A 25,875-nucleotide genomic window follows, 5' to 3' on the forward strand; every position below is an offset into this window, starting at 1 on the left:
CTGCTGTTTTTAATCAAGACTACTGTTCAGTACCAGCCAACGTTGAGTACTAATAGACAAGTAACTGGATCAATGAAGAAGAGTGTTTTTTAAAGTTCTTAAATGGATGTGATGCAGACATTTATATGATTAGCAGATCACATTCAAATGTGAAACGTGTCTTAGTATTACTTTTTCTGTTTAATTTGTAAAGTTAGCAGATTTTACAGATGATTGTTTTTATATTGTAATTTCCGTGAACCTATTAATACATTGTTTTAATATTTTGGACTGATGCCGTACGTTGTAATAATGGGTCCATTGTTCTCTGCATGGGAACATTTGTTTTTACAGTATGTTTTATGTTTTTATTTCATCAGTAGTGAACACATTTTAACTGTTACTGCTCAGTCAATTATTGGTGCCATGCACCATCACTGCCTGTTAGTGTTTTTTGGTAAGTGTTGTTCGCCCCAGAACTTATGGCATTGTACTTGAAACTGACCACCAAGGCTGGGCTAATTTAATAAATGTCATGGAAATTTCAGATTTCAAATTTTTAGTCAAGGTGTCAAATTATTGTAACTACATTGTTATTTAAAGCCAATGGCTAAGGAATCCCGTCGTTTCCAGTAAAAATAGCTATATAACGACTAATTTTGCATTTTTCTTCACCAAAACAAACTAATTTTAGATGGAGAATTTCAACCTTTGTGCGTACATGTTTTATGCAACATTGACAGTAACATGCCACTTGGTTTACATGTTATTACAAATGTGACGAAGACTTTATTACTAAAAAAGCTATGTACAGTACATTGGACTTGAGGCAGGGCGTACTAAGAATTATTTGCAATTTAACACATAACGCATAGTGGATGATTCTAAGGAAAAAATACTTTAAGGAAGACCTAGGCCCTTACAAACAAGTCCAGCAGACCCAAACACTGTACTTATTACACATAAGCAGGACGCCTGCATTGTATCCAATGAGCAACAGGCTTATGGAAGACCAGAAGGGGCCCTTTAACATGGGTACAACCTACTGGTAGGGGCCCAACCAAGCTCCAGGCACAAGGATGTATTTTTTTATTGAATTTTTTGGGATTTTGTTTCATATGTTGTGCATGTTAAATATGAATTCAGTATAAATAGTTGTGTATTGATGTCCCTTGATCTCGATTCTGGTATGAAAGTTGGTGTGCTTGTTTGTGTACAGGGAAATAAAGTGTTATTACAAGAATGAACATGTTCCACTTTATCCAAACGTCCGATGTCACCATTGATGAGTGTGCGTTTGTGTACAGCTTCCGAGACTGTGATGCAACAAAAAGCATAGGGGGGCCTTTTTTGGTCTTACATGTAGTGTCCTGAAATGGACCCTAGGAGTCGTTGCTCTGTGCAGATTTTCTTGTTGAGGTTATGCGCCATATTGGCAATCTCCTCCATCTCGCCAAGCGTCGAGCATGCATGTCTCTAACCGGTTATTGAGAAGATATCTGTAAATATTTACAGCCATCTGCAAGCAACATCATGGAGGCCGTCAAAGCCTTTAACAATGAGGTTTGTTTGAAACCACTGCACGACTCGGAACACATTGAGTGTAGAAAACGGTTGTCTTATTCACATTTGCTGTAGCTATCGTTAGCATCTAGCTAGCTAGCAGCAGAGAAGAGAGGGAGGGCAACCCGAGGGAAGGCCGCTGTTTATGCACAACAATACAGCGACAACGCGGTACTCGGTGGCTCGTTAATGATCACCGTACAGACCGTAGCTGGGGAGATAACATGTTTGTTAACACACGTCGTGTTTGGTCGTATATGAGTACATATAAGCTCTATATTTTTTTTCCACCCCACGGACTATTTGGGAACAACCATAACGTTGACCAACTGCTAACGTTAGCTACAAGTTAGCAAAATGAGATAACTCGGTGAGCTAACTCGCGTTAACGTAACGCAGTACGGACGTGGGGGGGGGGGGGGTATCTCACGTTTATATTTATACGTGTTAGCGCCCCGGTGTAACGTACTATATCAACATATAATGCCAACCGATCGGGTGAGCCGGTTAGTTAACGTCTGCTCGCTCACGTGAGGTTAACCGTTAACTCAAAGCTGGTAATGTTAGCGCACCTATTTGTCCGCATTGACACCAAGGTTCACCGTAGTGAGCTCCCCTCAACGTCCACTCACGGTTCACACGTAATACCAACTGACGTGAATGCAATCCCGTCGTGAATGGACATTTTTATAGTAGCAAAACTCCCTGCCCTCAAACAAACATCCAAAATTAAGCATCCAGTGAATAGACGAGAGTACATAATGATTTAGACTAATGCTTATAATACAGCCTTGAATGGGTTCTTTTAGTAGTTACATGTTATGACAAAATGTGTTTTCTGTTGTTTTTTTCCAGCTGTACTCATTGAATGAGTACAAGCCACCCATCTCCAAGGCCAAGATGACCCAGATCACCAAGTCTGGAATCAAAGCTATAAAAGTAAGTATGTAGTGTTAAAGGATGAGGCAGGCAGTGAGGAATACAGAAATGGTCACGAAAGAGAAATGCTCTCCAAATCTCTAATATCTCTGCGTAGCCATCCAGCTGACATAACTTTTCTAGTTTTTAATATTTAAACTTCGAGTAAATAGCTCCTAAGAGAAAGAGCCGGTCCACCATATATGATGATGATCATGATATAAAACATGGAGTGAGTCATTAAAGGTGTTTCCATTTCTGTTTTTAGAGTGACAAATGAGAAGAATAAGCAAAACGATACAGATATTGACTTCTCTTTTCAACATAAAACCTTGGTTTAACTGCATTATAGTAGTACACTGCCTTTCCAGCAACATCTAAATACTACTTTATTAAATGATAGCCAACTTGTGGTTGATGAATTGCAAAAGACAAAACTCAAGTTAATGTGGAAACAAAGATGAAAATGCAAATGTGGACTGACGACTGATTTCAATTATACAACAACATTAAATTATTATGACAGCGGCAGTATGCCCTCATTGTTCTTTTTTAAGCTGCTGATCTCCTTGCATCAGTGATATGATCCATAACAACGCAATGTCAGCTCACATGAGCACAATCTAGTGCATTTTTTTTATAAACATCTTGGTACCCTTGTTAATACCTGTGTTACAATATGTAGGGCTTTTTTTAAAAAACAGTTATGCATTCGTGTAAAAGACTGTGAAGGGTTTGTATATGTATTGGCACTTTTGGTGACGATATCCTTTCATTAATAACGTTTGGGTATTGCATTAATTACAAACAGTACACAGGATTTTGTTATTCTTCAGATGCCTCTGTTTTCTATAAAGTTTGTAACAAAATTGAGTGTGCTTAACAATCTGTATCGATAAAGTCGCTTGTGCATGTTTTTTTTTTTTTTTTTAGCAGTTTTGTGATTGGGTTTTTTAGTATATGAAAATCAGACAACAAGGCTCAGATCACTGTGAAAAGTCTGCAGTTCTGGAATATTCGCATGCTGTTTGGAGGATCTAAAATAAGGCACTCAGGATACAGCTGCTGCAGACAAAAACGTTTATAAGCTGTTATAACCAGAAATTGAATGATGCACAATTTGAAATTGCATTAAATTCTGTAAAAACAACAACAGCCTTAATACAAAATAACATATTATTTTATGTTATAGTAAAGAAAATTAAAATAGCATTTTTGCAAGATAAGTGTGAATTATTGCTGTTAACTAATATTCTAAATTCTCATATATATTCAAATAGTAAAATATAAAAAAAGCCTTACGGCTGTGGCTATCTGTTTCATGTGCAATGAATGCACCATATTGATGGGACTTACACAACGTCCCTTTCATTAATTGAAAATGAAAGGTAATTGTTGTTCAAGCTGAACAAGGAGTAATTGAACATCAACTGTAATGATGGCGCCTGGTCCTAACAGCAAGTGTTGCGTTATGTCACGTCAAAAAACCACTCACCTATCAACTGTGCTCTTTAGATCCGACTGAAGACGTAACCACTTTAAGGATGGTTGAGTTTTACTTGCTATTTTCCTCCGTTTGTAGAGAAAACGCATGTTAGACAGAAAATATAGCAAACAACAATACGATAACTTTTCAGACAATCTCCCTGCAGCGTCTGCCACCTTATTTTATTTTTTTTGTGAAATGAGGATTGGTTGCATAGAAAATTCAGTGTCACGAATCAGCTGCTTCACTGTCTAATGTGGCACCTTTAAAGCAAGCGATGGGAATAAGAAATAAAACGGGGCGTCTGACAAAAGTGCAGTGTTACGTTTCTCGCTGCCTATCAAACACGGTTCAGTGGCCATAATACGCCAAAATAGTTCGTAACCATGTGTTTTTGAAAACTATTTTGTCATTCTATTATCTTAATAGATAACCTTTCACACTAGACATTTTTACTTTTCATTTTGAGAAAAGCTTAGATATTTCTAATAGAATAGATCGAATGGGGAAATTATAAAAGTCTCCCACCAAGCCAGAACAGTGAGCAAGCATGCACAATACAAGGACACTGAGACTGGATTTCAGCCTTCATTCATTTTATTATTTATACCGTTACTTTCTTATTGTGATATCTTAAATTGCAACGCTTCATTCTACTGTTTGAGTGAACACATTGTTTTAAATGGAGTTTGGCAGCTTTTGTTAAACCACTGCTGAGATTGGGAGCCAAGTTACGTTCATGTTGGAGCAGTTTATTTCATACAGGTCCAATTAATCTACATAGACAAAGAAATAATAGTGGAATTACTTGTAATGTGATTGCTATTGGTATTGCTATTGCTATCATTTGTGTTTAACTTGTGGTAAAAAATATCGTAAGCTAAAAACTGTACGACTGATCGCTTAATTACTTTTAACACGATGTCCACGCCTCAGCAGCTCCAGTCCTCTGCCAGTGTTTGCACTGGACACACTCAGTCACAGCGCTGCTTTGTTTTGGCAGCACTATATTATACATATTATATTGTACACAACCGCTCCTAAAATAGGAGAAAATTGTGATGATTTGATATCTTACCTTTCTGTTTGTTGTCTCTAATTCTTCGAGGTAACAGAAATGTGAGACACAAACACATGTTGTCAGTCACTAAACACACCCACATCATAAGATTTTATCATATTGCACTGCAGTAAAACAAATATTTTGGGAAATTCCCCCTAAAATTGTGTTTTACATCCGTGTTTTTTAAAACATTGAGATCAAGTTTTCTCTTTGACTTTGATTTGTCTATATTTTTGGTCAGAATAACCCCCTTTCTGTAATGCGTCTTCTCTGCTTACATTACATTAAATCAAATGCACATCAGGGAAAAGCTGATTGACAAACACTGACCAAGTACCTATGACCATATGTGGTTATAGAGGCTGAAGGGATCAGTAAATACATTTAACATCTTAACAAATGTATTATATATATATATATATATATATATATATATATATATATATATATATATATATATTTCTCTTGGTATTCTTATTACCATAAATGTTATGATTACATGTTAATTCATTCAAGATTTCGAGGCCTGACAGCTCAAGACCAGAACCCCAGTCCTTAATGATGAACCGTCTGATAATGTGTTTCCTTATCTTGTCTATATCGTTTCTAAAGGAACTGCTGTGCTTTTGGTGTTGCTGTGCCTTGTGTTGCTTGAGAATAACACCCGTTTCCCCTTCCCTCAGCAGCTCTCCCAGCTCCCCCAAAGCACTGAAAGTGAAGCAGGAGGATGGGGTGGAGAGAGTTACAAAGAGATAAGAGAATCCCTAACCAGCTTAGGTAGGATTTTCACAAGGAAGATGGAAGAAAACTTAAAATCATTTAAAACTTAATTTGCTCCCACACACCCAGAGAAGTGGGGATTTTGCTGTTTCCCCTCTGGTTATCATGCGCTGGTCAGTTTTGGCTTTGTGCTCTTGATTGGGTTTGAAGTTGCAGGTGCAACCGTGTTAATTTTCTCTTTTGTATTGTCTGATGACAATGTTTGTGTTGTGGTCTAATTGATGCACCTTTCTTTCTTGGTAGTGGAGTCAGAACATGTCCAGAGTTGCTTCAAACTGAATATTGATGATGATTGATTCGTTGATGTGATGGGGTTTAAATTCAGGAGTTGTGTGGATGCAGGCGAGCAAGTTGCCAATGGTGATTTATACGACTTTAAAACCTTTAAGTTGGATGTAATGTCTTTTGAAGCGCTGCTTTGACACAAAACACATAGTTTCAGCAACTCAGCATTCATCCTCACGACATCACATGTACACCTTATAAATTTCACATGGTATCGTCCGAGCAGACTCTTTGAGAGTTGGTAGTCGCTCAAGAGTAAAACAGTGTTGGTATCACATCAATATGACAGTATTTATTAAAATGGTAATTTCATTCCCCGAGGGTTGCCTGTTTCACGGTGCATAAACCCTGAGTGTTTGTTTGACAGAGTAGCAGTGATTCATGTCTGATGCACACACAGTGTGGCTGTGCGGTTCATATTTTCACATATGTTAAGAAGGGCCGCGTCAAGTCTGCTGATCTGGTTTTTGTATTCAAGTACTGTTTTAAGTGCTGATTTTTTATCAACAAACAAATGTATTATTTTGTAAATTATTTCAAATGTGATGCCTAAAGATTGTCAGGCAGCAAATTCACCTTTTTTTCCATTTATGGCATTACGTCTTGAAAGGTTTGGTGTCATCATTATTTCGGCATGCCTCGCTAGTTCTCTTAATTTTGCGTTAATGAAGAGATACAGATTACAGATAAGAAAACGGGGAATGCAGTAGACCGGAGTGCACTGTAGACATTTCATTACAGTTAGAATATTATAATTTTGTCCTGGGTTTAAACAATCGTCTAAATGTTGAATACAAATTGACAGCCCTGTAACAAATCTGGATCTAAGTCGGAGGAAAGGCTCATTAGTAGACTGCACTCAGACGTGTCAAGACTCACATTGTCCTTTTCTCAATTTAACCAATCTTGACAGATTTTTTTTTTCCTTTTTTAAATCTCGGATTCAAAAGTTCCCACTTTATTATCCAACAACCTTTAAATTACCTATCTGACGTCAGTACGCAGCTTCTGACAAGGCTTCAGCTAACTAAGCTCAATTTGCCTGCTTTTATACGTACCTCAGTGTTTCTCACCGTTTTTGTAAGACTTGGTGGGCAGACATCCGGTCCAGGGAAGGAAAATCGAATGTATCAATGTTAAATGTATCAATCTGGTGCACTTAAAGAGCAACATCAAGAGGCTCTATGAACAATGGTGTGCTCTTGGAAACGATTGGTGTGCCGGTGTAATGTATCCAAGTACATTTGAGGTACTTGAGTATACTTTTGGTACTTGAGTGTTTCCATTTTATGTAACGTCATACTTTTACTCCACTACATCTCAGTGGGAAATACTGTACCTTTTTACTTTAACTCCATTTATTTGACAATATAAGTTACTATTTAAGCTACTCTGCAGATTAAGATTCTTATTACAATCTATAAATCAACTAATAAACTATGATGTATTATTAAGTGGTATATAGCCTAATTATTAGGTATGTAAAGTACCTAAAATGAACTAAACCTTTACCAGCTATAAAATGTAATTGATTAACTTATTATTGCATCAATAATTATAATCCAATGATATAGGCCTACTGCATGGTATTTGAAATGGGCCATCCTACATAATTAGTATACTTTTGGTACTTCAAATATATTTGATGATGCTAATACTACGACTATACTATAATAATATTTTTGTTATTTTACTAAAGTGACATTTTGAATGCAGAACTTTTACTGTGTATTTTTACATTGGGCTTTAGTACACACATTTGTTGTGTAAATAGAAATGGTGATGACGGCAAAAACACAAAGCATGTAAACGAGACGGGGTTTGTGTTTCAAGACGGGTCGGGTGTGTCGCGACAGCACCGCAGATTGCGCACTGAAGAGAGCACGCCTCGGTTAAGCGTCGGGGTCCGTTGGCTCTGTCACTCCCGTCAGGACGAAAGGGGGTCCTGGGTCCCGGGAAGCACCGCAGTGAGCTAGTGGTGCTCTCAAGCTAACTTGGCCGAAGCCGCGAGTCACTTCCACTTTCTAAACCGAACTAGATCCGGTGGCTGTTTGCGAAGGAAATGAGTTTTGGTTCATGATGAATCTGTTAAAATAGACTCAAGACTGACAGTCTCGTAATTAATAGGCAAGGATTCTCTACAAATTCACTTGAAGTCATTTTGTTAATTTTGCCTTAAAGTTTATTATTTAATCAGAATAATACGTATTTACATTTGCCATTTAATTAATTCACACCGGCCGGTGTATACAAAAACAAGGCTGCACCAAGTGGTTACATGATATAGACTTTATTTATTGAATTACCTGAAAACATGCTCTAAAGCGATATATGTAATTATTAAGATATGAAATCACATATATCGTGGTAGAAGAGTTTTTGGCCATATTGCACAGCCCAACCTCAGTGTCGTGCTTTTCAGCAGAAGATAGCTGTCTCTCTTCTTTTTGTATGCTGGGTGCCTGGGCTGTCATGGTTGTATCTTCCCCTCTTTGTCCTGAAATCTTATTTGGATTTAATGATATATATTTGTGATTTACACTTGTTGCTTCCCTTGTTGCTTCTTGTGTCAAATGCAACAATTCTCCACCAATTAAGATCCACTTTGTGAAATTTGTCACACATTCAGTCTGACTGTTTGTTTTTGGTTTGATACCCTTTGATAGAACAGTGACGGGCATTCATCAAGTGTCAGGGTTTCAAAACTCCTCTTGATCAATAATGCCATTGTTTCGTTATTTATATAGATTGTTAAAGGACTCAGCTTCTTCATACTTGATGTAGCACAAAGTGTCCATTTAAAGTCTACCTTTGTTTAGTTTGAAGGAAACATAACCCCCAAGTTACTTTAAAGACGAGGCTGACAGAGACCCTGGGAGGCATGTATTTTAGCAATCAAGTATTCTGCCAATTCCATTCACTGAATTAAGCAATGTAGTAAGATAAGTATATACAGTTATCTATTTGACATTCAGAGCATTAATATAGCAGCAAACAACTATTTGCTGGGTTAAGATATAGTGGAGGAATGTCTTTGCGAGTAATCGCAAAGATGCTCTCAATTTTGCGTTGAGGCCATAACAATAATAAATATACAAAAGGTAAGACTGAGCAACTAGATTTGTATTGCTTTAATTGCATACAGTAATATTATCCGTCAAAAATTCACCTTTTAACATTTAGTGCATTGAAGTGCCATATTACCTCCTGGCTTTTAAAGAAAACAATCTGAAATGTGGCAACTGGTCTTTAGTGTGTAAAGAGTCTGTGGCAATAACTCACCCGTCCCATCTTGAAACACTGGTCCGTCTCGTTGACGATACTTTGTTGGTGTGACTTATTTTCTGAGCCATTACCAATGTCTTTGTGTTTAACTTGTGGACTCAGAACAAAATGTTCTGAGTCATTTGACAACACAGCTTTTATTCTCAACAACATGAATCCTTAACAAATTCAAGTTGCAATCTACTTTGTGATTTGCTTTGCCCTTTCTGAGTTGGGCAGAAGAAGAAAAAAAATGCTTCCATAGATTAGGTTGCAGGCCAGGGTCGGGGGTTGTCAGTTGGATTATATCCATATTTTATTTAGTTATTCAAGCTCAGCTATTACACAAAGCTAGTTATAGAATTATACTCCAGTTTGGCTTTGTAGGATTGTTTAGATTTTCAATAACTCCAGAATGTCCAAAGTAAAAATGTAGGCATGCTAGTGATGTGATATATACATATATATATATATATATATATATATATATATATATATATATATATATATATATATACACACACATTGCAGTATGTACACAGTATTTATTAGCTACCTGCCAGTCAATGTGCTCTCTTTGCATATCAGCAGAGTCTTCAGCTGGGAGTATTAACAATAGCTATGTTTGTTGTTTCATAATGATAATTTAGGGGGAGTGATTTTGGAGGGAGGCCTGAAAGGCTACCGGCGTTTAGGGATTTTTGGAGCTAGTGTTGCTCGCAGCTTTCATTGGAAAAGAGTTTGAAATGCTGGGCTGGGCTTTTCAGTTGGATACATTTCTTTATTTTTTTAAAAAAATCAACTGTAACTTGCTAGTTTCTCAAGATGACCAATCCTACCTTTAATGCCAACTGTACTGTGTATTGAGGGACATCTTACTAGTGTTGTAGTTGTACAACAAGCTATGGCTCAGAACTTAACTTGACAATAAAGTCATGACCCATTAGAAAGGATATAAACTGCATATTGCATTTGATCCACTGTCCTACTGGCTCTCTGTGGCCACACTACAAAATGTGTGTTACTGTTATCACATTCACCTGTGTGGCTCTAAAACAGGCTTACCTCTTCTCTCTTCATGCCAATTTATTCAAACCCAATGTCAGTTGTAACACCCCTCTTTGTTTAAACTGAAGGTAGTGCCTTGGCCTGGCCTTTTGGGTTTAGGGATCCAAAAGTGCCTGGAGTGATGTAATTTGGCCCTGTGATACCTGTGCTGTTGTGTACATCGTGCCCTTTTCTCACCATAAATGTACCGAACCACAAGTTTGTATCAGGCCGTCCATGAATCACTTTCTTCTCGTGAAAAAACTCTTCTATGATTAGTTGCCTAGAGACCGGTCCACACTGCAGCGACTAGGCGTGTGTGTGTCTGTGTGTGTGAGACAGGGATGCCTGAGCTCAGTAGGTTTACAGCGGGTTCAATACGTCTCAAATCTTGATTTCCATTCACTTACTTTAAGACGGGATGGTATCGTTCGGATTTTATTGATACTCGTACTATTATTATTACTTATCTGTTCGGTTCCTTATCGATTCTCTTATCAGTTATTTTTGATTATGTGGTAAAAGAGAATTAATTAAACATTTAACATTGCTTTGTTATTCATATGGTAACAAAGTCTTTCTTTAGCGACAACAGCAGAAATGTTTAATTAACTCACTATTGTTGATTAAATTATTTTAATGCCAACAACAAATGTGGATTTGAGAGTACTTGTGAGCTTTGGTAATCTCCCTACAATAAGAAACTGTTATTGTTAGGGTGTGTTGGCTCGAGTGGGATTAGCAGCACTAATTTATAACGACACAGCCGCTCCCTTATTAATAACTAAGTATCAAACAACTCCATTACACACTGATAGACTCATTAGTTGTTACCTAAATCTCTTTGACTCCACTGTTAAGAAGGGGTGCCGCTTCAGCCCGAAAAGCTACACAAATTCTTAAAATACAGTCGCAGCGTAACAATTAGCAGAGAGATTAGTTTTCGTTGATGAGCCTATTCTCATTTAAAAGTCTTCATGGCATCGCTAACGTCGCCTGCAGTGGACGAGGACGGATGGCTGCTCGACAAACAGTCGTAAACTGCATTTCCTGCTCATTTATGTTCTGCTTGTTCACTAAATGCTGTGATAAATTGCTGGTGTTGGTTGCATTTGATGCAATGAGAGTTCTCATTATCTATTGGAGTAAAATGTAACCACATTTTTACCTTCTTCTTCTCTCTACCATGGCATCTGTCTTTGGCCCTCCTGTAAAGACAGAGAGAGGAGGTTTGAGACGAGGAGATCTCGCTCTGTAACGACTAACGTACCGATAGCAGAACCGTTCCCTCCAGACCTTATCGATACTGTGAGCATTTACTGCTGTTTTTATTGTATCCAGTTTAGAACCGGTTATCTATGACCACGTTTACAATTACATTATTAGTATCATCAAACATTGTGATATTGATATCGGGGATGCCAATTCAGCTATTCAGAAAGATTAATTAGTCTTTTTTTGACTTAACTGACAATTTTTAGAACCTGACATTTCAGTCTGTGCAGCTCTCATCTTTCTAAAGTCCCAAATTTTAATTTATAATCTAGGTTTCGGGATTGTGGCGCCGTCAATTTCTTGCACCCTGCCTGTAAAAACACACAGACACAGCATCTAACCTCGGCTTTTATTTAGCTTAACGTGGCTGCACATTCTACCTAGTCTAGTTATCTAAGATGGCTTTTGAGTATATAGTAATGTTGTTATATCATCAACAAGTATTAATACTGGGAGTTACTGGTTAATTCAGAGTAATCTCAGCAGTATTTTTAATTCCGAAGATGTTCTGTTACATAGCCACACCTCTTTGAAGCATCTTCCTCTTTATTCAGTTCAAACGGAGCGTTGGGTCTTTATACACCATCCCAGACACAATTGGATATGCCTTTCAAATCTCTTTCAACCCCAAAATAATGATTGTGTGCTTTGCTTGTTTTAATTAACACATTTCAAATCCCTGTTTTCATTGTCAAGCTATCATGTTTTGCCTGTACATATTGGCCAGTGTTGATTATGTTATAATTGGCTTACTTGAACTACTAATGTGTTTAATGGGTTTAATCTCTACTTATTTAAGGCTTATGTTGAGCTAATTCTATCATTGAGTTGGGTTCTTTTTAAAGCATCTCCAAGTCATCTGTTGAGTTATTGCTCTCAGATCTTTTCAGTGACATCATTTCAGGCTTTAACAACGTTACGGCTTATTAGGGAATTGTCTGGTGCATCAGACACTCTTATTCCCAAAATTGTACTGTCAATAGTGCCTTGACACAAATACATAATGTTCAGTCACTGCAAGCCGAACTCAGCACAGACATCGGGCTCTGAGTTAAATGACATAGCAGCTGAAATGCTTTTCATTGTTGGCGTTCCTGAACATTGCTCATCTGTTTTCCTTGAGTGCACCATTGAAAGCTTGTCATTAACTTTAAATTGCTTCAGCTATGGAGATCTATGCAAAGTGTTTTATTGTTAGTGTGGGCATTTATTTTAAGGGATTTAATTATTGATTGGTGAAATGATTTCCTTTAAAAAAAATCCCTGACAATTTTCATGAAGATGCTGTTTTTAAAAAGAGTTAGCTAAATGCTAACGGTTAGATGGTTGTAATGCATTCGCAACAAACTCACATCACGGCACCATTTCTTAAATAGAGCCAACTTAGATTTTGACTGCAAGACATTACTGTGATTGTAGACTTCTAGTATCCCATCCTTTAATCTATGTGCTTTATCTAACAAATGATTATATTTGTCTATATTGTTTCTGTGATAAAGAACCATAAACTCTGGCCACTTAGTCTCCTGTCCTTTGCCTCCATCTACTGGCTGATTGTGGAACTTGAGCTTTTGTTTAGATATTTCTACACCAGTCGACATCGATTGGTGTGGCTACAGATACATTGTTTTATCTGTTCAAACCCGTCTCACCCCCCCAAAAATATAAAGCATCGACAAAGATTCTTTTCACACATTGTTGAGGCTTGAATTTCACTATTTTTATACATCAAATGCTTGTTTTTTTTTAACCTGGGCTACACGTTTTTGACCGCAGAAAGTCTGAGGCCGATCTGTCTTGCGTTTTATTTCGGTGCCCAACTGTTTATTTTTAACTCTGCACCTAAAATAGAAGGTTTCTATTATTTGTTTATTTAATATCCATGGACAGCTTCCCTTTGTTCTGAAATATTTACATGACAGGCTTGTAGAGAATGCAGTAACTTGCAGCGCTCCGTACGTAATTAGATTCAGCTTTTAATTGTGTATTATTATTTACAAATGAACATGCTTCTTAACCTTTTCTGTATTTTTTAAAATTATATAAATGACATCTATAATGAAATAAAACAGCCCTTAATGAAAGTCTTACTCTATGTAGAAAAGAAAGGGCTAACAGTAGCAGCAACACAGCCCGTGTGAACGTAACACTTCAACGATGTACCCGCCATGCGCTGGTCACAGCACCTGTGTGGCGTGGCCGTAAAGTCACTTTCACGCATCCACTTCCTGGTCACACTGACGTTATACAATGTATAATTATTTCCGTTTGGTCCAGACCAGGTGAACCACATTTCAGTTGTAAAAGCCCCCTTAGCGTTGCTCGCTGATGTTCTGGACAAAGTGAGTCGCCATACCTCAGCGGAGCTATTTAGTTTTCTTCTTCCCAGTTGGAGGAAATTAATGTGCACAATCGTTTAAAGGTCAAATATTATCAAGAGGGGCTGTAGCTGTGCACGTCAGCCAAAGTGCCGCTGTTGCAAATCAAACCACGGCTCGATTTGTCCCAAAGTTATTATGCTGCTTACCAGGTGTAATTGTTGATGGTATAGTTAAATACATAAATACTCCATACTTTACAAATATGACATGACCGTTAGTACATTCCTCTAAATTAAGACTTAACCGCACGCTGTTTTAGATTCAAACAGAAGTGGTTTTGCATAAAGAAGAAGCTTGATATTAATCAACTATCTTTTGGATTATTAACTTAAACTTGGGGTGGCCTGCACTGCTTTTTCTTTCTCCAGTCCCACCTCACAACAACAATGTAGTAAATTGTTATGTAGGTCATCAATATGAGAGGAAATCCAGTCTGCCTTCAACTACAATTTTGGTTGTTCTATAATGTGAGGCTCAGCCAAACTGTCATAAACGATAAATGCTCTGAACAGGCACGGGAGAGCTGCCGCACTGCCAGCAGTCAGTTGATATCGCTCTCCTCACCTCTTGCTGGCCGGCTTCCTTTTATGTTGTAATGACTCTATTTGATGGAAGAGTGCATTGACTTAATCGAGGACTGGACAGCCTAATGGAAGTGATCCTTTTTGTCAGACATTTTGGTCTTTTAGTTTAATTTAATAACATTGTGACATTTCTTACTTGTTTATATAACCACATGTGCGTGCTGAATCTTTATTAAATAACAACAATGACCAGAAGAAGGTTCTTGCTGAAACAAGCCTCAAGTAGCAGACCAATTTCTCTGATGTGACTCACTATTAGAAAATTAGTGAAAATGTCCTCCTGTTTTTTTGGTTCTGAACATTTGTCTGAAAGCTGCTCATGTTGTCTATTCTATGCTTGTAGAGGAATATTGATTGTACTCCTATACATGCACTTACCCATTACAAAAGTAATTTTTCTTACTTAAACGGTGATTCTTTGCATCTTTCTGTTACACCCACAAAATTGACAATTTACCTTCAACATTGATTATATGTATGTTCCCAAGTCTAAATGAGGATAAACAGCCTGCAAGACAAACTGATACTACAGTTAATTTGACATAATTTAAAGTGAATAGAACTTCAGTCACTGAAAATGTTTCTTCTGCATCTCTTTCAGTTCTACAAGCATGTTGTCCAGAGTGTGGAGAAGTTCGTTCAAAAGGTGAGCTATTCTTAAAACGAGGATCATCAGCTAAGTGCAGTAAATATAAAAATGTAAACCTCAATATATAAACCTTTTTTAGGACATTTCATTAACTGTGATGATTTGGTGATTTTATATATCAAATGTGAGTGCAATGTTCATACTTGGGCCTTTTTTTTTCTTGCAACAATCAATTTCACACATTGTTCATGATCTACTTTAAGTGTAGCACTGTGTATAGGTTGATGCATAAAAGGCCTCAGACCGTAACTTAATATATTGTTTCACAGTTATTAAAATATCCTAACACCAGCGGTCTGTTTCTGTCTCGACAGTGCAAACCAGAATACAAGGTCCCTGGGCTGTACGTCATCGACTCCATTGTCAGGCAGTCGCGGCACCAGTTTGGCATGGAGAAGGATGTGTTCGCGCCACGCTTCAGCAAGAATATCATTGCAACGTTCCAGCAGCTCTACCGCTGCCCTTCAGATGATAAGGTCAGACATTTTTAAATAGATTTTGTTTGTTCCTCTCTGGCTTTTGTTCATGAGAGATGATATGAGACCCCTTGATATATGCCACATTTTTACAGAAACAAGTGCTTTAAACAATAGGTCAGGGATTAGCAACGGCCTCACTCTACTTCATTGTTGTGAATAAGTAGGTGAGTGACGCCATACATTAATGTGTGTAGGGGCCAAGCTGCTAGGAATTATCATGAATAAATATGAGAAAGTTTTGCCCAAAAAAGGAAAACGAGTAAATTACATTAAACCTCTGTGGCCGTTTTTGGCCTTGGACGTTCTGTTAGTCTTTTGTCATAACAGGCCTTTGTTAGGCTGCATCTGTCATCGTGTCTCATTTTTTTTTTTACAAAGCTGTGTTTTTCATCTGTTTTCAGAGTAAGATAGTGCGAGTCCTGAACCTGTGGCAAAAGAATGCAGTCTTCAAGAGTGACATTATCCAGCCTCTGTTGGACATGGCGGCAGGGATTCTCCCTCCCAGCATCACACCTGTCATGTCCAGCAGTGCCGCTCCAGTCAATAACACTACACCTGGTCAGTCAAATAGCACACAGAACCATGCATAATGGTTATGATATAGATAGCTTGCTTGACACAACTATGACAAGTGCTCACTTCGGAGTTCATATTACAACACTGCTGTTTCTGTGTGTCCAGGTACCCCAGCTACCCCTGCCACCCCCGCTAACATAGTCCAAGGTCTTCCTGATTGGGCTTCCCAGATTAACAATACAGACACTGTGGCTGCTGTTGCACAGATCCTACAGAGTCCCCAAGGACAACAGGTTAGTGAGCATGTAAACTCAGCATGCCAGTCAATAAACTTTGAAACTGAAATGATTTAGTTAAGTGCAACTCATAATCCTTAAAATCGTTCTGTCCAGTAAAACAGTAATTTGTCCTTTTCGCTTCAGTCGCCTCTGCAGTCTGTGTGGCTGTTGGTGTTATTTATGTGTCAAATACTCTGTGTTATCACCTGTTGTAGCTGCAGCAGCTGGTGCAGAGTCTACAGATGCAGCAGCAGAAGCCCCAGCCGTCCCTGCTGCAGGCCTTGGATGCTGGCCTGGTGGTACAGTTGCAAGCTCTGACAGCTCAACTCACCGCCGCCGCTACTGCCAACAGCATCAACCCTCTGGAGCAGAGAGTGTCCTCTTTTAATAAGGTAATGCTGCAGTCAGCAAGTAAACTTTTCTCATTCCGTTTGTCAACGGATGCCTTCCTAACGTGATTATGTTGTGTGTTCCTCGCAGAAGCTTCTGGGTCCTTTTGATTTTGGGAATGATTCTGAACGCGGTGAAGAATCTAAAAAGGACTCCTCGTCATCTCAGTTGTAAGTTCAGTGTGTTTTATGATACAGATATTATTTCTCCCACATTAATACGAATTTCATAGTGACCCAGAGTCAATGTGTCAATCACCTTCATTGATTTAATTGAGCTGCTGACCACTTCCAGGCCAATGGTGTCAGAGCCCATCAACAGCTCCCTCTTCCATCAGCTGGCTGAGCAGCTACAACAACAGAACCTGGAACAGTTTCAGAAGCAGCTATTAGAGCACCAGCAGCACCAGCAGAAGGTACACACACAGATCATTTATTCCTAAACAATGTTTTTTTCAGGACTGATGGTGTAATAGTTGCAGTTACATCTGCCTGGACCAATCTGTTTAGGTAGCCTGTTAATAAATGACACATAATCGGTACACTGCTCTTTTTATTCCTCCAGGCAATGATAGAAGGGCAGGACTCAATCTTTGGGCATGATAACTCGGGTGCATCAGCTCAGAGCAGCAGCAGCCAGCCACAGCTTCCTGAGCCAGATAACAAGTTGGATGACACCATAGATAACCAGCAGCAGGTATGTCTGGCCAGTGGGCTACTACCAAAACTTGTAAATCATATTTATTTAGAGCGTGGTTGTGTTTATTTACATTTGTAAATGGAATGAATGTTTCAAGGACTGTGCCACGTATGTTTATTTAAGCTTAGATCTTACAGGTATACTGCAGTTTTACATGGTATGTATTTCTGTGTAGAGAGGTGTGTAATAACCTTTTTTTTAGGACATGGATCTGGACGAGGGCCCAGATGGTATGGAGGAGGAGATCTTTGAGGCAGAGGAGAAGAAGATCGCGAGTACACGTTCACGAACACGCTCAAGATCACGCTCCAGGTGAGTTCCACGAATTTCAAAAATGTCATTTTGTGCCACCTTTTTATTTATATTCTTGGAATATTGCTAAATCGTCTGTTGATTAAATTGAATAAGCTATGGTCTTTTAAACTCTTAAAAAAGTGCTGTCTGTTGCTATGAAGGGCCGATGCAACAGGTGTCGATGCTCACAAGGAGCAGGTGGTGTGATAACGTGAAAGTCAGTCTGGAAAAAATTTCCAAAGGTCTTTTGTTGTTTTCTCTCTGTAGGTCTCCCAAGAGGAGACGGTCCAGGTCCCGCTCCGGCTCACGTAAACGTAAACACCGTAAGCGGTCGCGCTCACGCTCCAGAGATCGCAAGAGGAAGTCATCACGGTCTTACTCAAGCGAAAGACACGCCCGAGAACGAGAAAAGGAGCGGCAGAAGAAAGGACTGCCTCCCATACGGTCCAAGACTCTAAGTGGTAGGTGAAAGTTATTGTTCACAATATCAGTTTTTGCATCACAAATATGTTCATAGTTGTTTTCCGTCGGTGCTTTTCTGATTGTTTTCCCCTCTGACCTATACCTAGTGTGCAGCACGACTCTGTGGGTTGGCCAGGTGGACAAAAAAGCCACTCAGCAAGACCTCACTAACTTATTTGAAGAGTTTGGCCAGATTGAATCGATCAATGTAAGTCAACTTCTCCCCCTCCAACCCTCTAATTAAGTTACAGTATGTTATCCAGTTGTTTGATCTGGAAAACCTTAAAATATTGTCATTTGAGCTTAAATTGTATTTCTTCGTCATTTATCTACGCTGGATATCTTCCACTCGTTTTATCATTTTCACATTGCTCATCAATCATACATGTAACCCTTTTGTCTATCTTCACTATATACCGTCTATTTCTGTAACCTTCACATGTACCATGTCATGTAATCTGTATGTGCTCGTGTTCCTTCAGATGATCCCTCCCAGAGGCTGTGCCTACATCTGTATGGTCCACAGACAGGACGCGTACCGCGCCCGCCAGAAGCTCAGCACTGGCTCCTTCAAGATTGGCTCCAAAATCATCAAGGTGAACATTGCCTTTTAGGATTTAATTTCTTTTGGTGTAGTTTTCCATTAACTCCCTATGGGGGAGCGCTGGAGACAGTTTTGCTCTCGGGGCACATGTATCCTTGTATGCTTCCAGAAATCTTTTGAAAAATGCTGTTTCTTGACCTTCTCCTCTGTGTTTATCTGATTCAGATTGCCTGGGCTCTGAACAAAGGGGTAAAGCAGGAGTACAAGCAGTTTTGGGACGTAGACCTGGGCGTCACCTACATACCTTGGGAGAAGGTGAAGCTGGATGACTTGGATGACTTTGCCGAGGGAGGAATCATTGACCAGGAGACAGTTAATGATGGTGAAAATATTTTTTTATTAACATAATACCGTATTTCAAACAAACGCTGTCTGTTGACTAAGTAGCCGTAACGCGACAAAGATTGAGTTGAGAAACACAGCGTAACTCTTAAAATCCAAGCAAAGAATGTGATGATGGTTGATCACTTTTTCATTTCCATGTTTGTTTCTGCAGAGTGGGAAGCAGCCAAGAATGCTGAGCCAGTTAAGGAAGTTACAAGTCAGCCAATAAGCGTGGAGACTCCAGCAGCATCCAACACCCAGACTGAGACCTACAACCAGCAGGTCACCATGATGCCTGTCCAGGTACTCTCTCAACCTGGTAGAATGTGAACAGAACAGTTTAACAGATTTTAACCCACTTTTTATTTCACCACACATATGTTTTTATTGGAAGACAAGGTCGACAGTGCTTTTTTTATTTTGCAATAAGTAGGACTGTTTTGATCTGTTAGACATCCAGAAAGCATTTTTTTTTTCAAAGACTTTGATAAAGGCGTGAGCGGCTACTGGGACATGGTCAGGAACTTGTGGACCATATAACTTAATTGCAAATAAATGTTTAATTTTTGGTATGCACCCTCTTATATTTCTCTTATCCAGCTCCCAGTGGCCCAGACGGTTCCCAGTGCTGTAGGTTTGGTGCCTCCTACCTTCCCTGTCACCATGGGCATACCTCCACCAGGCTATGGGCCACCACCACCCTTCTTACGGGCTGGCTTTAATGCCTCACAGCCTCCGCCAGGTAAATGACAGTCATATAAAGAATCATATGAATAAATAATCCGACCTACAGAAATTGACACATTGACACAGACATGTTTTCTACTCTTTAGGTTTCATGCAGGCAGCACAGACCGCAGCCATGGTCTCAGCAGTCAATTGTGAGTTGTTCTGACATGCTACCCTTCCAACTAAAACCTGCGTATAGTTTTGAAATTGTACAATCTGTGCTTTCAACACTTTTTAAATTGAATTTGTATTTGGCTTGGATTCAATTTGTGGTTTTCTCCTGTACCCACCTGCAGCGTTAGTGCAGCCTTCGGTGGCAAGCAGCCAAGAAGCTGTCAAGGAATCACCATTTAGTGCTATGATCCCTCCGAGCAACACTATCCCTGGCGGCTTCATGGCTGGTGTCTTCAACCCAGTTCTCCACGCTCAGCAGGCCACCAATGAGAAGTCATTACAGTCTGCAGACGGTATGGATGCTGCTGCAGAGCTTACACTGCGAGGTAACGCAATGCCAACATGTTTCTGCATGAAATAGACTGATAGATTGTATTTCATACTTAGTTTATAGTTGGGGTTGTAAAAGTTCATTTTCTTAAGCTGAGAAGTAGAATTTTAACATGTATTTCTGTAATTGTGTTTTGCCCCCAGGCATGCAGAATGCAGTCCGGAGTGGGATGGGTCTCCTTGGAATGCACCCCACAGCTTCGCTCACCCACCAGCTGCATCAGTCCGGTCTGGCTGGTCAGAGAATGTCTGGCCTGCTGCCTCTGGATGTGCGACCTAACCTTCTCCAACCTGGGGCTGCCGCCCGCTTCCCACTGCTCATGCAGCAGGGCCCTGTCCAGCAGGCTGCTGGCCTCCTTGAGAGTTCCCTCCAGGCTCAAGCCCGTGCCAGAGCTCCCTTCTCTCAGCTGGACCCCTTCAACAGGGCTCCCAACCCCAACAATGAAAACGTATCCAAGGCAGAAGAGGAGTCTTCCTCTGGAGCTGATGAGGGCAAAGACCAGGACTATCGCTTCCCTCCAATGGAAAAGCATAGCACAGGCTTGCTGAGGACCCCTCCACCAGAGCAAAGGGAGCCTCCTAGCGGTAGCGGTGGAGGTGGAAGTGGCGGAGCAGCGGGAGGTGGTGCCGGAGGTAGGCCTCCCCTTCTCCAGACCCCAGGGACTCAGCCAGCCAGAACCAGCCTATTGGGACGTCTGCAGGCTCTTGCAGGCTTCACTCCTGATAACCGCTGGAACCAGACCAGAGGGGACTTTGATGAACGAGATGGCCTGCGAGCAGCCCTACAGGCCCCTCCTGCTCCGAAAGGCTTCCAGGAAGAGCGGCCCAGTGGGCCCACTCCTGGGCAGAACTTCCCCAACCGCTTTGAAAGCCGTCCTGGGACAGCAGCAGCAGCAGCAGCAGGAGGAGGAGGAGGAGGAGCGGCGGCAGCAGCAGCAGCAGTTGCTGGGGTTTCGGGCAATGCTGGGGCTGTTGGGGGGCCACAGGCCTGGAACCGTAGTAGTGGTGGTGCTGCAGCACCTTTTGACAGTGAACTACATCAAGACCTAGATGAACGAAGACGCCCGTGGGACAGGCAAAGAGACAGAGATGAAAGAGATTTTGACTTTAGGAGGGAGATGAATGGCAACCGCCACAGCAGAGAGAGAGACCGGGAACGCGAAAGAGATAGAGATAGAGACAGAGACAGGGAGAGAGACAGAGACAGGGAGCGAGGCAGAGACCGCCCAAGAGAGCATGAACGTGAGAGAGACCGCGACAAAGAGAGAGACCGTGAGAGGGACCGTGAACGTGGGGGCTGGACACCTCTGCTCCCTCTGCCTACTCCTCTGCTTCCCACTCCACCTCTTAATCCAAATCTGACCCTGAACCAAGGCAAGCTGCTCGCACCACTCAAATTGAACCCCCAGATTCAGCAGCGATTCCAGTCCCCTCTCTTGGCCCAAGCTCAAGGGAAACCGTCTCTCTTGGGTCTGAATCAGCCACTGCCTCAAGTTCAGACTAAGTCTCCACCTCCATCGCAGAGCCAAGCAGCTGTGCTTGAGCACCAGTCAGAACCCCCAGCTCCGTCTGAGACATGTAGGGCACAGTCACCGCCCGTAGCCCACTCACCTGACCAGTCATCTGACGACAAAGGTGAAAGTCCATCGACTGAGGCTCCCATTCAGGCTGAGTCATCACTACAACCTGAGACCCCGCCACAGATAAAATCGCCATCCCAACTCAAGACTCAGACCCCAGCTCAATCCCCAGCTCAGACTCCGACTCAATCCCCGACTCAATCCCCATCTCAATCCCCAGCTCAATCCCCGGCTCAGTCCCCAGCTCAATCCCCAGCTCAATCCCCAGCTCAATCCCCGCCTCAGTCCCCGGCTCAATCCCCAGCTCAGTCTCCGGCTCAATCCCCAGCCCAGTCCCCGTCCAAAACCACTGCTTCTCCAGACACTGAGACCCCAAGCCAAGCCTCACCGATGGTTGAGGCCTCATCCCAAGACTCACCTGTGGCCTTCACACAAGCTGTCAGCCCCCCTGAAGAGACTCACTCTCTGGAGGAGCAGGAAAGCCCAAGGCAGGATGAGGAGGAGTCACCAGAGAGAGCATCCTCACCCCAACCCCCGTGGGTCAATGGAGGTGGGATGGACAATAGCACTGTGGCTGAATCTACACCTGAGACCTCTCCCGAGTCCTCTCCCGAGCGCTTTCCTGAGCCCACTGAAGAACCCTCTCCCAACTCTGTGCTCCCTGAAAGTGAACCGGAGCAGCTTGCCTCTCCTGAGGACGTAGACAATGAACAGAGTGAGCCCATGGAGGAATCTGCGAGTCAGCCAGTGCTAGACACTGTCACAGACACTGAGGGGACATAATCATCACTCAGTAGGTAAAAGATCATTTTGTAAAGTTGTCTCTTCTTCTCTGTACTCATGTAAGCAAACCACCACACGGGACATGCCGAAATACTGACTCACATCAGTTATTGTCTTATAACCAATAACAAATGATTTTATCTCTCACAAATACCAGTGTACTTAAATAGAAAGCTTGTTAGCTGATTTATTGATAGACAGTTTTGTTTGTGTTTTTATTTACTTTTTTTAAGTTGTAATGCCACCCCACCCGTTTGAATTAATCTAAGCGTGGCGAACTTTATTCAATAGCCGACCAAAATGTTTCAATTGTATATGGGGGAAATGCGCTTTGACCTTCCTATGGAAGAGAGTAAAACATCCTGGCTGTTCGACAATGGATTGAATACAGTTGCAGACGATACTTGAACAAGGCAGTTGCTGGCCCAATTTCTGTCTCCTCTTCTTTTGAAATGCTGCTGCAAAGTTTTCAGTGAATGCTTTTGTGGTGTCCTGCTTTCTGTTTCTACGCAGAAAAAAATAGCCTGAATACAGTAAGACAAGTACAGCTGCTTATAATTGGAAAAAATGAACATTTTTAAACATGAAAACATGACAATGTTGTATCCCTAAAATAAATGTCTGTAATTTGTTTCCAATTATACAGTGAACACAAACACAAACATACATGCCAGGGGGACGAAACGGAGAAAAAGAACAGGGGGATATTCTCATGTTGGGTGCATTTTGTTTTAGTTTTAAATAAACATGCTTTGTCTGTTTTAAAACACATGCTTTAGGACTGTTTTCTAACCCAGGACCAGTGGAAACTAAGACTGCTTTACAGGCTCGTACACATTGTGTGCTGTCACTTCAGTCGATTTGATGCTCGCGCAACACAAGTTGCTGCTAAACCATCCATCCACAGAGCACTTTGTTGGATGCAACCGTGGGACTTGTAGTTTTTAGTTACTGATGACTTCCGCCTGTATGTTTGCCTAAGCTTTTGCTGGGTGACTGTTGAGGAATGGGATTGTGCCTTTTTTTAATGGATTTGTCGTTCACGATGCTACCCAACACTACTACTGTGTGATGTACACCAGACTGCGCGCAACTCGGTTTCAGACAGCTATATGAACACAATGCTAACTGCTCAGAATTGACTGGCCTACCATTTGAATGGTAGCTTGGGCGCTTTGTACAGCACTCACCTAGAGGAGAACAAGTCTATGTGCTCCCATCGTTCTGTGCATGCAGGCCTGTAGCCATGTTTTAACTTTCTTGTCTCTCTTTTGTCATTTCATACTTGTAGTGCTTTTCTGTTGAGACATACTACTAGAAATCCATAGTCTGCTGTTCTCTCAGACCAAAATGTCTACTACAGGAGTTGTGATGTTGAATAAAAGTTAAAGGTGCATCAGATTTTTACCCCTCTTATTGTCATGAATCCTGACTCAGGCCGATAAGATGACTTCTTGCGCACACATGTCAAACAGAACCATTGTATTCGTTCAAACCAATGAAAATGTAAAGAGGTTGTGGGACATGCATATCTGGTATACCATCGTTGTGTATTGAAATTATGAAACGTCAACACTTGAGGCACTAACTTTTTTTTAGTTTCTTAGTTCACTTACTTTCAGACGAGCGTAGAGGCCAGCAAATAAATAAACTAAAAAAACATCCTGAGAACTAACTCCCATGAGACCTGCAATGCTGAACCACAGTCAATACCACACTGTCAAAACACTGCAATGCACTTTATTCCACACCTAGCAATAAAGGTGCAGAGGACTCGCAAATGCCCTCCTACTAAAGCGGTGAAATGTCTGCGGCTTCCTATATTAGAATCTCCATGTGAAGCAGCCATCTGGCTCTTGCGTCACGTGAACAAAAGGGTAGGGAGGGAATATACAAGTGAGGGAGGTGAGGATGAAGTAGAAGATGCTGGTTGGCCCTTTACCCTCCCTCTACACACACACACACACACACACACTCGCACTGCCATAGACCCAGCTGCTACGGCTGGAGGAAGTGCTTACACGGCACATTCGAGCATAGAGCTCTTCTCCGTCCTCATTTACAGCCCAGCTCATGTCAAACAGCACTAGCTGGAGGATTTATACAGTCGCCTACAGCGTGGTGTCTGCTGATGCCGTTTTAGCACGTCTTATTTTTCTAGAGAAAAAAACAACAGGAGAGGATCAGCTCAATATGCTGCACGATGCCTTTACCTCCAATTACTCCCCAGTTTAGCCTGCTAATCCAATCATGAAGAAAAGTCAGATTGGCTCTGGATTTTACATCTGGAGACCTAAAGCCGGGCTCAAAATATCCGGTGCTGTGTTTCCTAGTGTGACTCGGTCTATAAATTTCCAGCTTGCAAAGGGCTGTGCAGTCAGCCAGGTCGAGCTTCTTGCTGACCTCCCCACCCAGAGACTTGACAGGCTGAGACTTTGAATCACCAGCTATCTGCCCTGAAACAGACATTTACACAGCAGTTGGCTCGCTCTCCCTTGGACAGCGATAAAAATACATCCTGACTGCGAAGCGCCGGTGTCCTTTGGTTATTTATCTTCGGCAGAATAAAGGACCTGCCCGCTAAGATGGAGCAGGGTCCCATTCTGTGCGTCACTTCCTCTGCACTCCTTGCATTAAAACCAATGCAACCGACTGAATCCGTCACTCTGAGTCTTAGTGGTGGTCCGGTTCCAAGCGCTTTGCACGTCATTGTGGTCTCCTGCACCACATAAACCCAAAGCTAACCCCCGTGGGAACAAAGCAAAGTGGCCCTGACCTTTTTAGCTCAGGATTGCCCCAGCACAGGCAACTAATGAGAGCACCTGAACCAAAACGGCGTGGCATAATAATACACTGCTAGTTCATTGCCATGTGGTAGTGCTGGTGTGTGGTTATTGCTGTAGGTCGAAGACACAAGTTCCCTGCTGTGAGGTGGTCAATTAGACAGGATGATGAGGGT

At 41.2% G+C, this 25,875-nt stretch overlaps 2 protein-coding genes across 6 annotated transcripts in view; both read left to right on the forward strand.

The window, feature by feature from the left end:
* Positions 1-1,405: 1,405 nt before the first annotated feature.
* On the forward strand, positions 1,406-24,317 carry LOC137788079 (SR-related and CTD-associated factor 8-like). Of its 3 annotated transcripts, XM_068580902.1 has the most exons (21): positions 1,442-1,542; positions 2,398-2,481; positions 5,693-5,786; positions 15,227-15,271; positions 15,589-15,750; positions 16,155-16,311; positions 16,435-16,562; positions 16,763-16,939; positions 17,028-17,107; positions 17,232-17,352; positions 17,502-17,633; positions 17,839-17,948; positions 18,198-18,391; positions 18,500-18,600; positions 18,875-18,988; positions 19,162-19,318; positions 19,493-19,623; positions 19,921-20,062; positions 20,154-20,201; positions 20,346-20,549; positions 20,698-24,317. In XM_068580902.1, the coding sequence occupies exons 5-21, from the start codon at positions 15,664-15,666 to the stop codon at positions 22,914-22,916; spliced, it is 4,302 nt and encodes a 1,433-aa protein (XP_068437003.1). In that variant the 5' UTR covers positions 1,442-1,542; positions 2,398-2,481; positions 5,693-5,786; positions 15,227-15,271; positions 15,589-15,663; the 3' UTR covers positions 22,917-24,317. The 3 variants fall into 3 exon arrangements, with proteins under 3 accessions (XP_068437002.1, XP_068437003.1, XP_068437004.1); XM_068580901.1 differs by lacking the exon at positions 5,693-5,786 and having other exon boundaries at positions 1,406-1,542; XM_068580903.1 differs by lacking the exon at positions 1,442-1,542 and having other exon boundaries at positions 2,432-2,481; positions 5,696-5,786.
* LOC137788077 (rho guanine nucleotide exchange factor TIAM2-like) overlaps positions 22,881-25,875 on the forward strand; it is an 85,655-nt gene continuing 82,660 nt past the window's right edge. For all 3 annotated transcript variants that reach the window (XM_068580894.1, XM_068580897.1, XM_068580898.1), the window contains exon 1: positions 22,881-22,930. The gene's annotated coding sequence lies outside the window, so the exon portion shown is untranslated. The remainder of the gene's footprint in view (positions 22,931-25,875) is intronic.

Source organism: Clinocottus analis, unplaced genomic scaffold (assembly GCF_023055335.1).
Source record: "Clinocottus analis isolate CAN_PGR_092001 unplaced genomic scaffold, fCliAna1.0.p SCAF_17, whole genome shotgun sequence".
NCBI classification, from domain to species: Eukaryota; Metazoa; Chordata; class Actinopteri; order Perciformes; family Cottidae; genus Clinocottus; species Clinocottus analis.

Coding starts and splice junctions, on each gene's coding strand:
- LOC137788079 (XM_068580901.1), top strand. CDS start 1,513: ATGGAGGCCGTCAAAGCCTTTAACAATGAG. Junction 16,940..17,027: donor GAGTGTCCTCTTTTAATAAG/GTAATGCTGCAG, acceptor TGTTCCTCGCAG/AAGCTTCTGGGTCCTTTTGA. Junction 18,601..18,874: donor GCCAGATTGAATCGATCAAT/GTAAGTCAACTT, acceptor GTGTTCCTTCAG/ATGATCCCTCCCAGAGGCTG.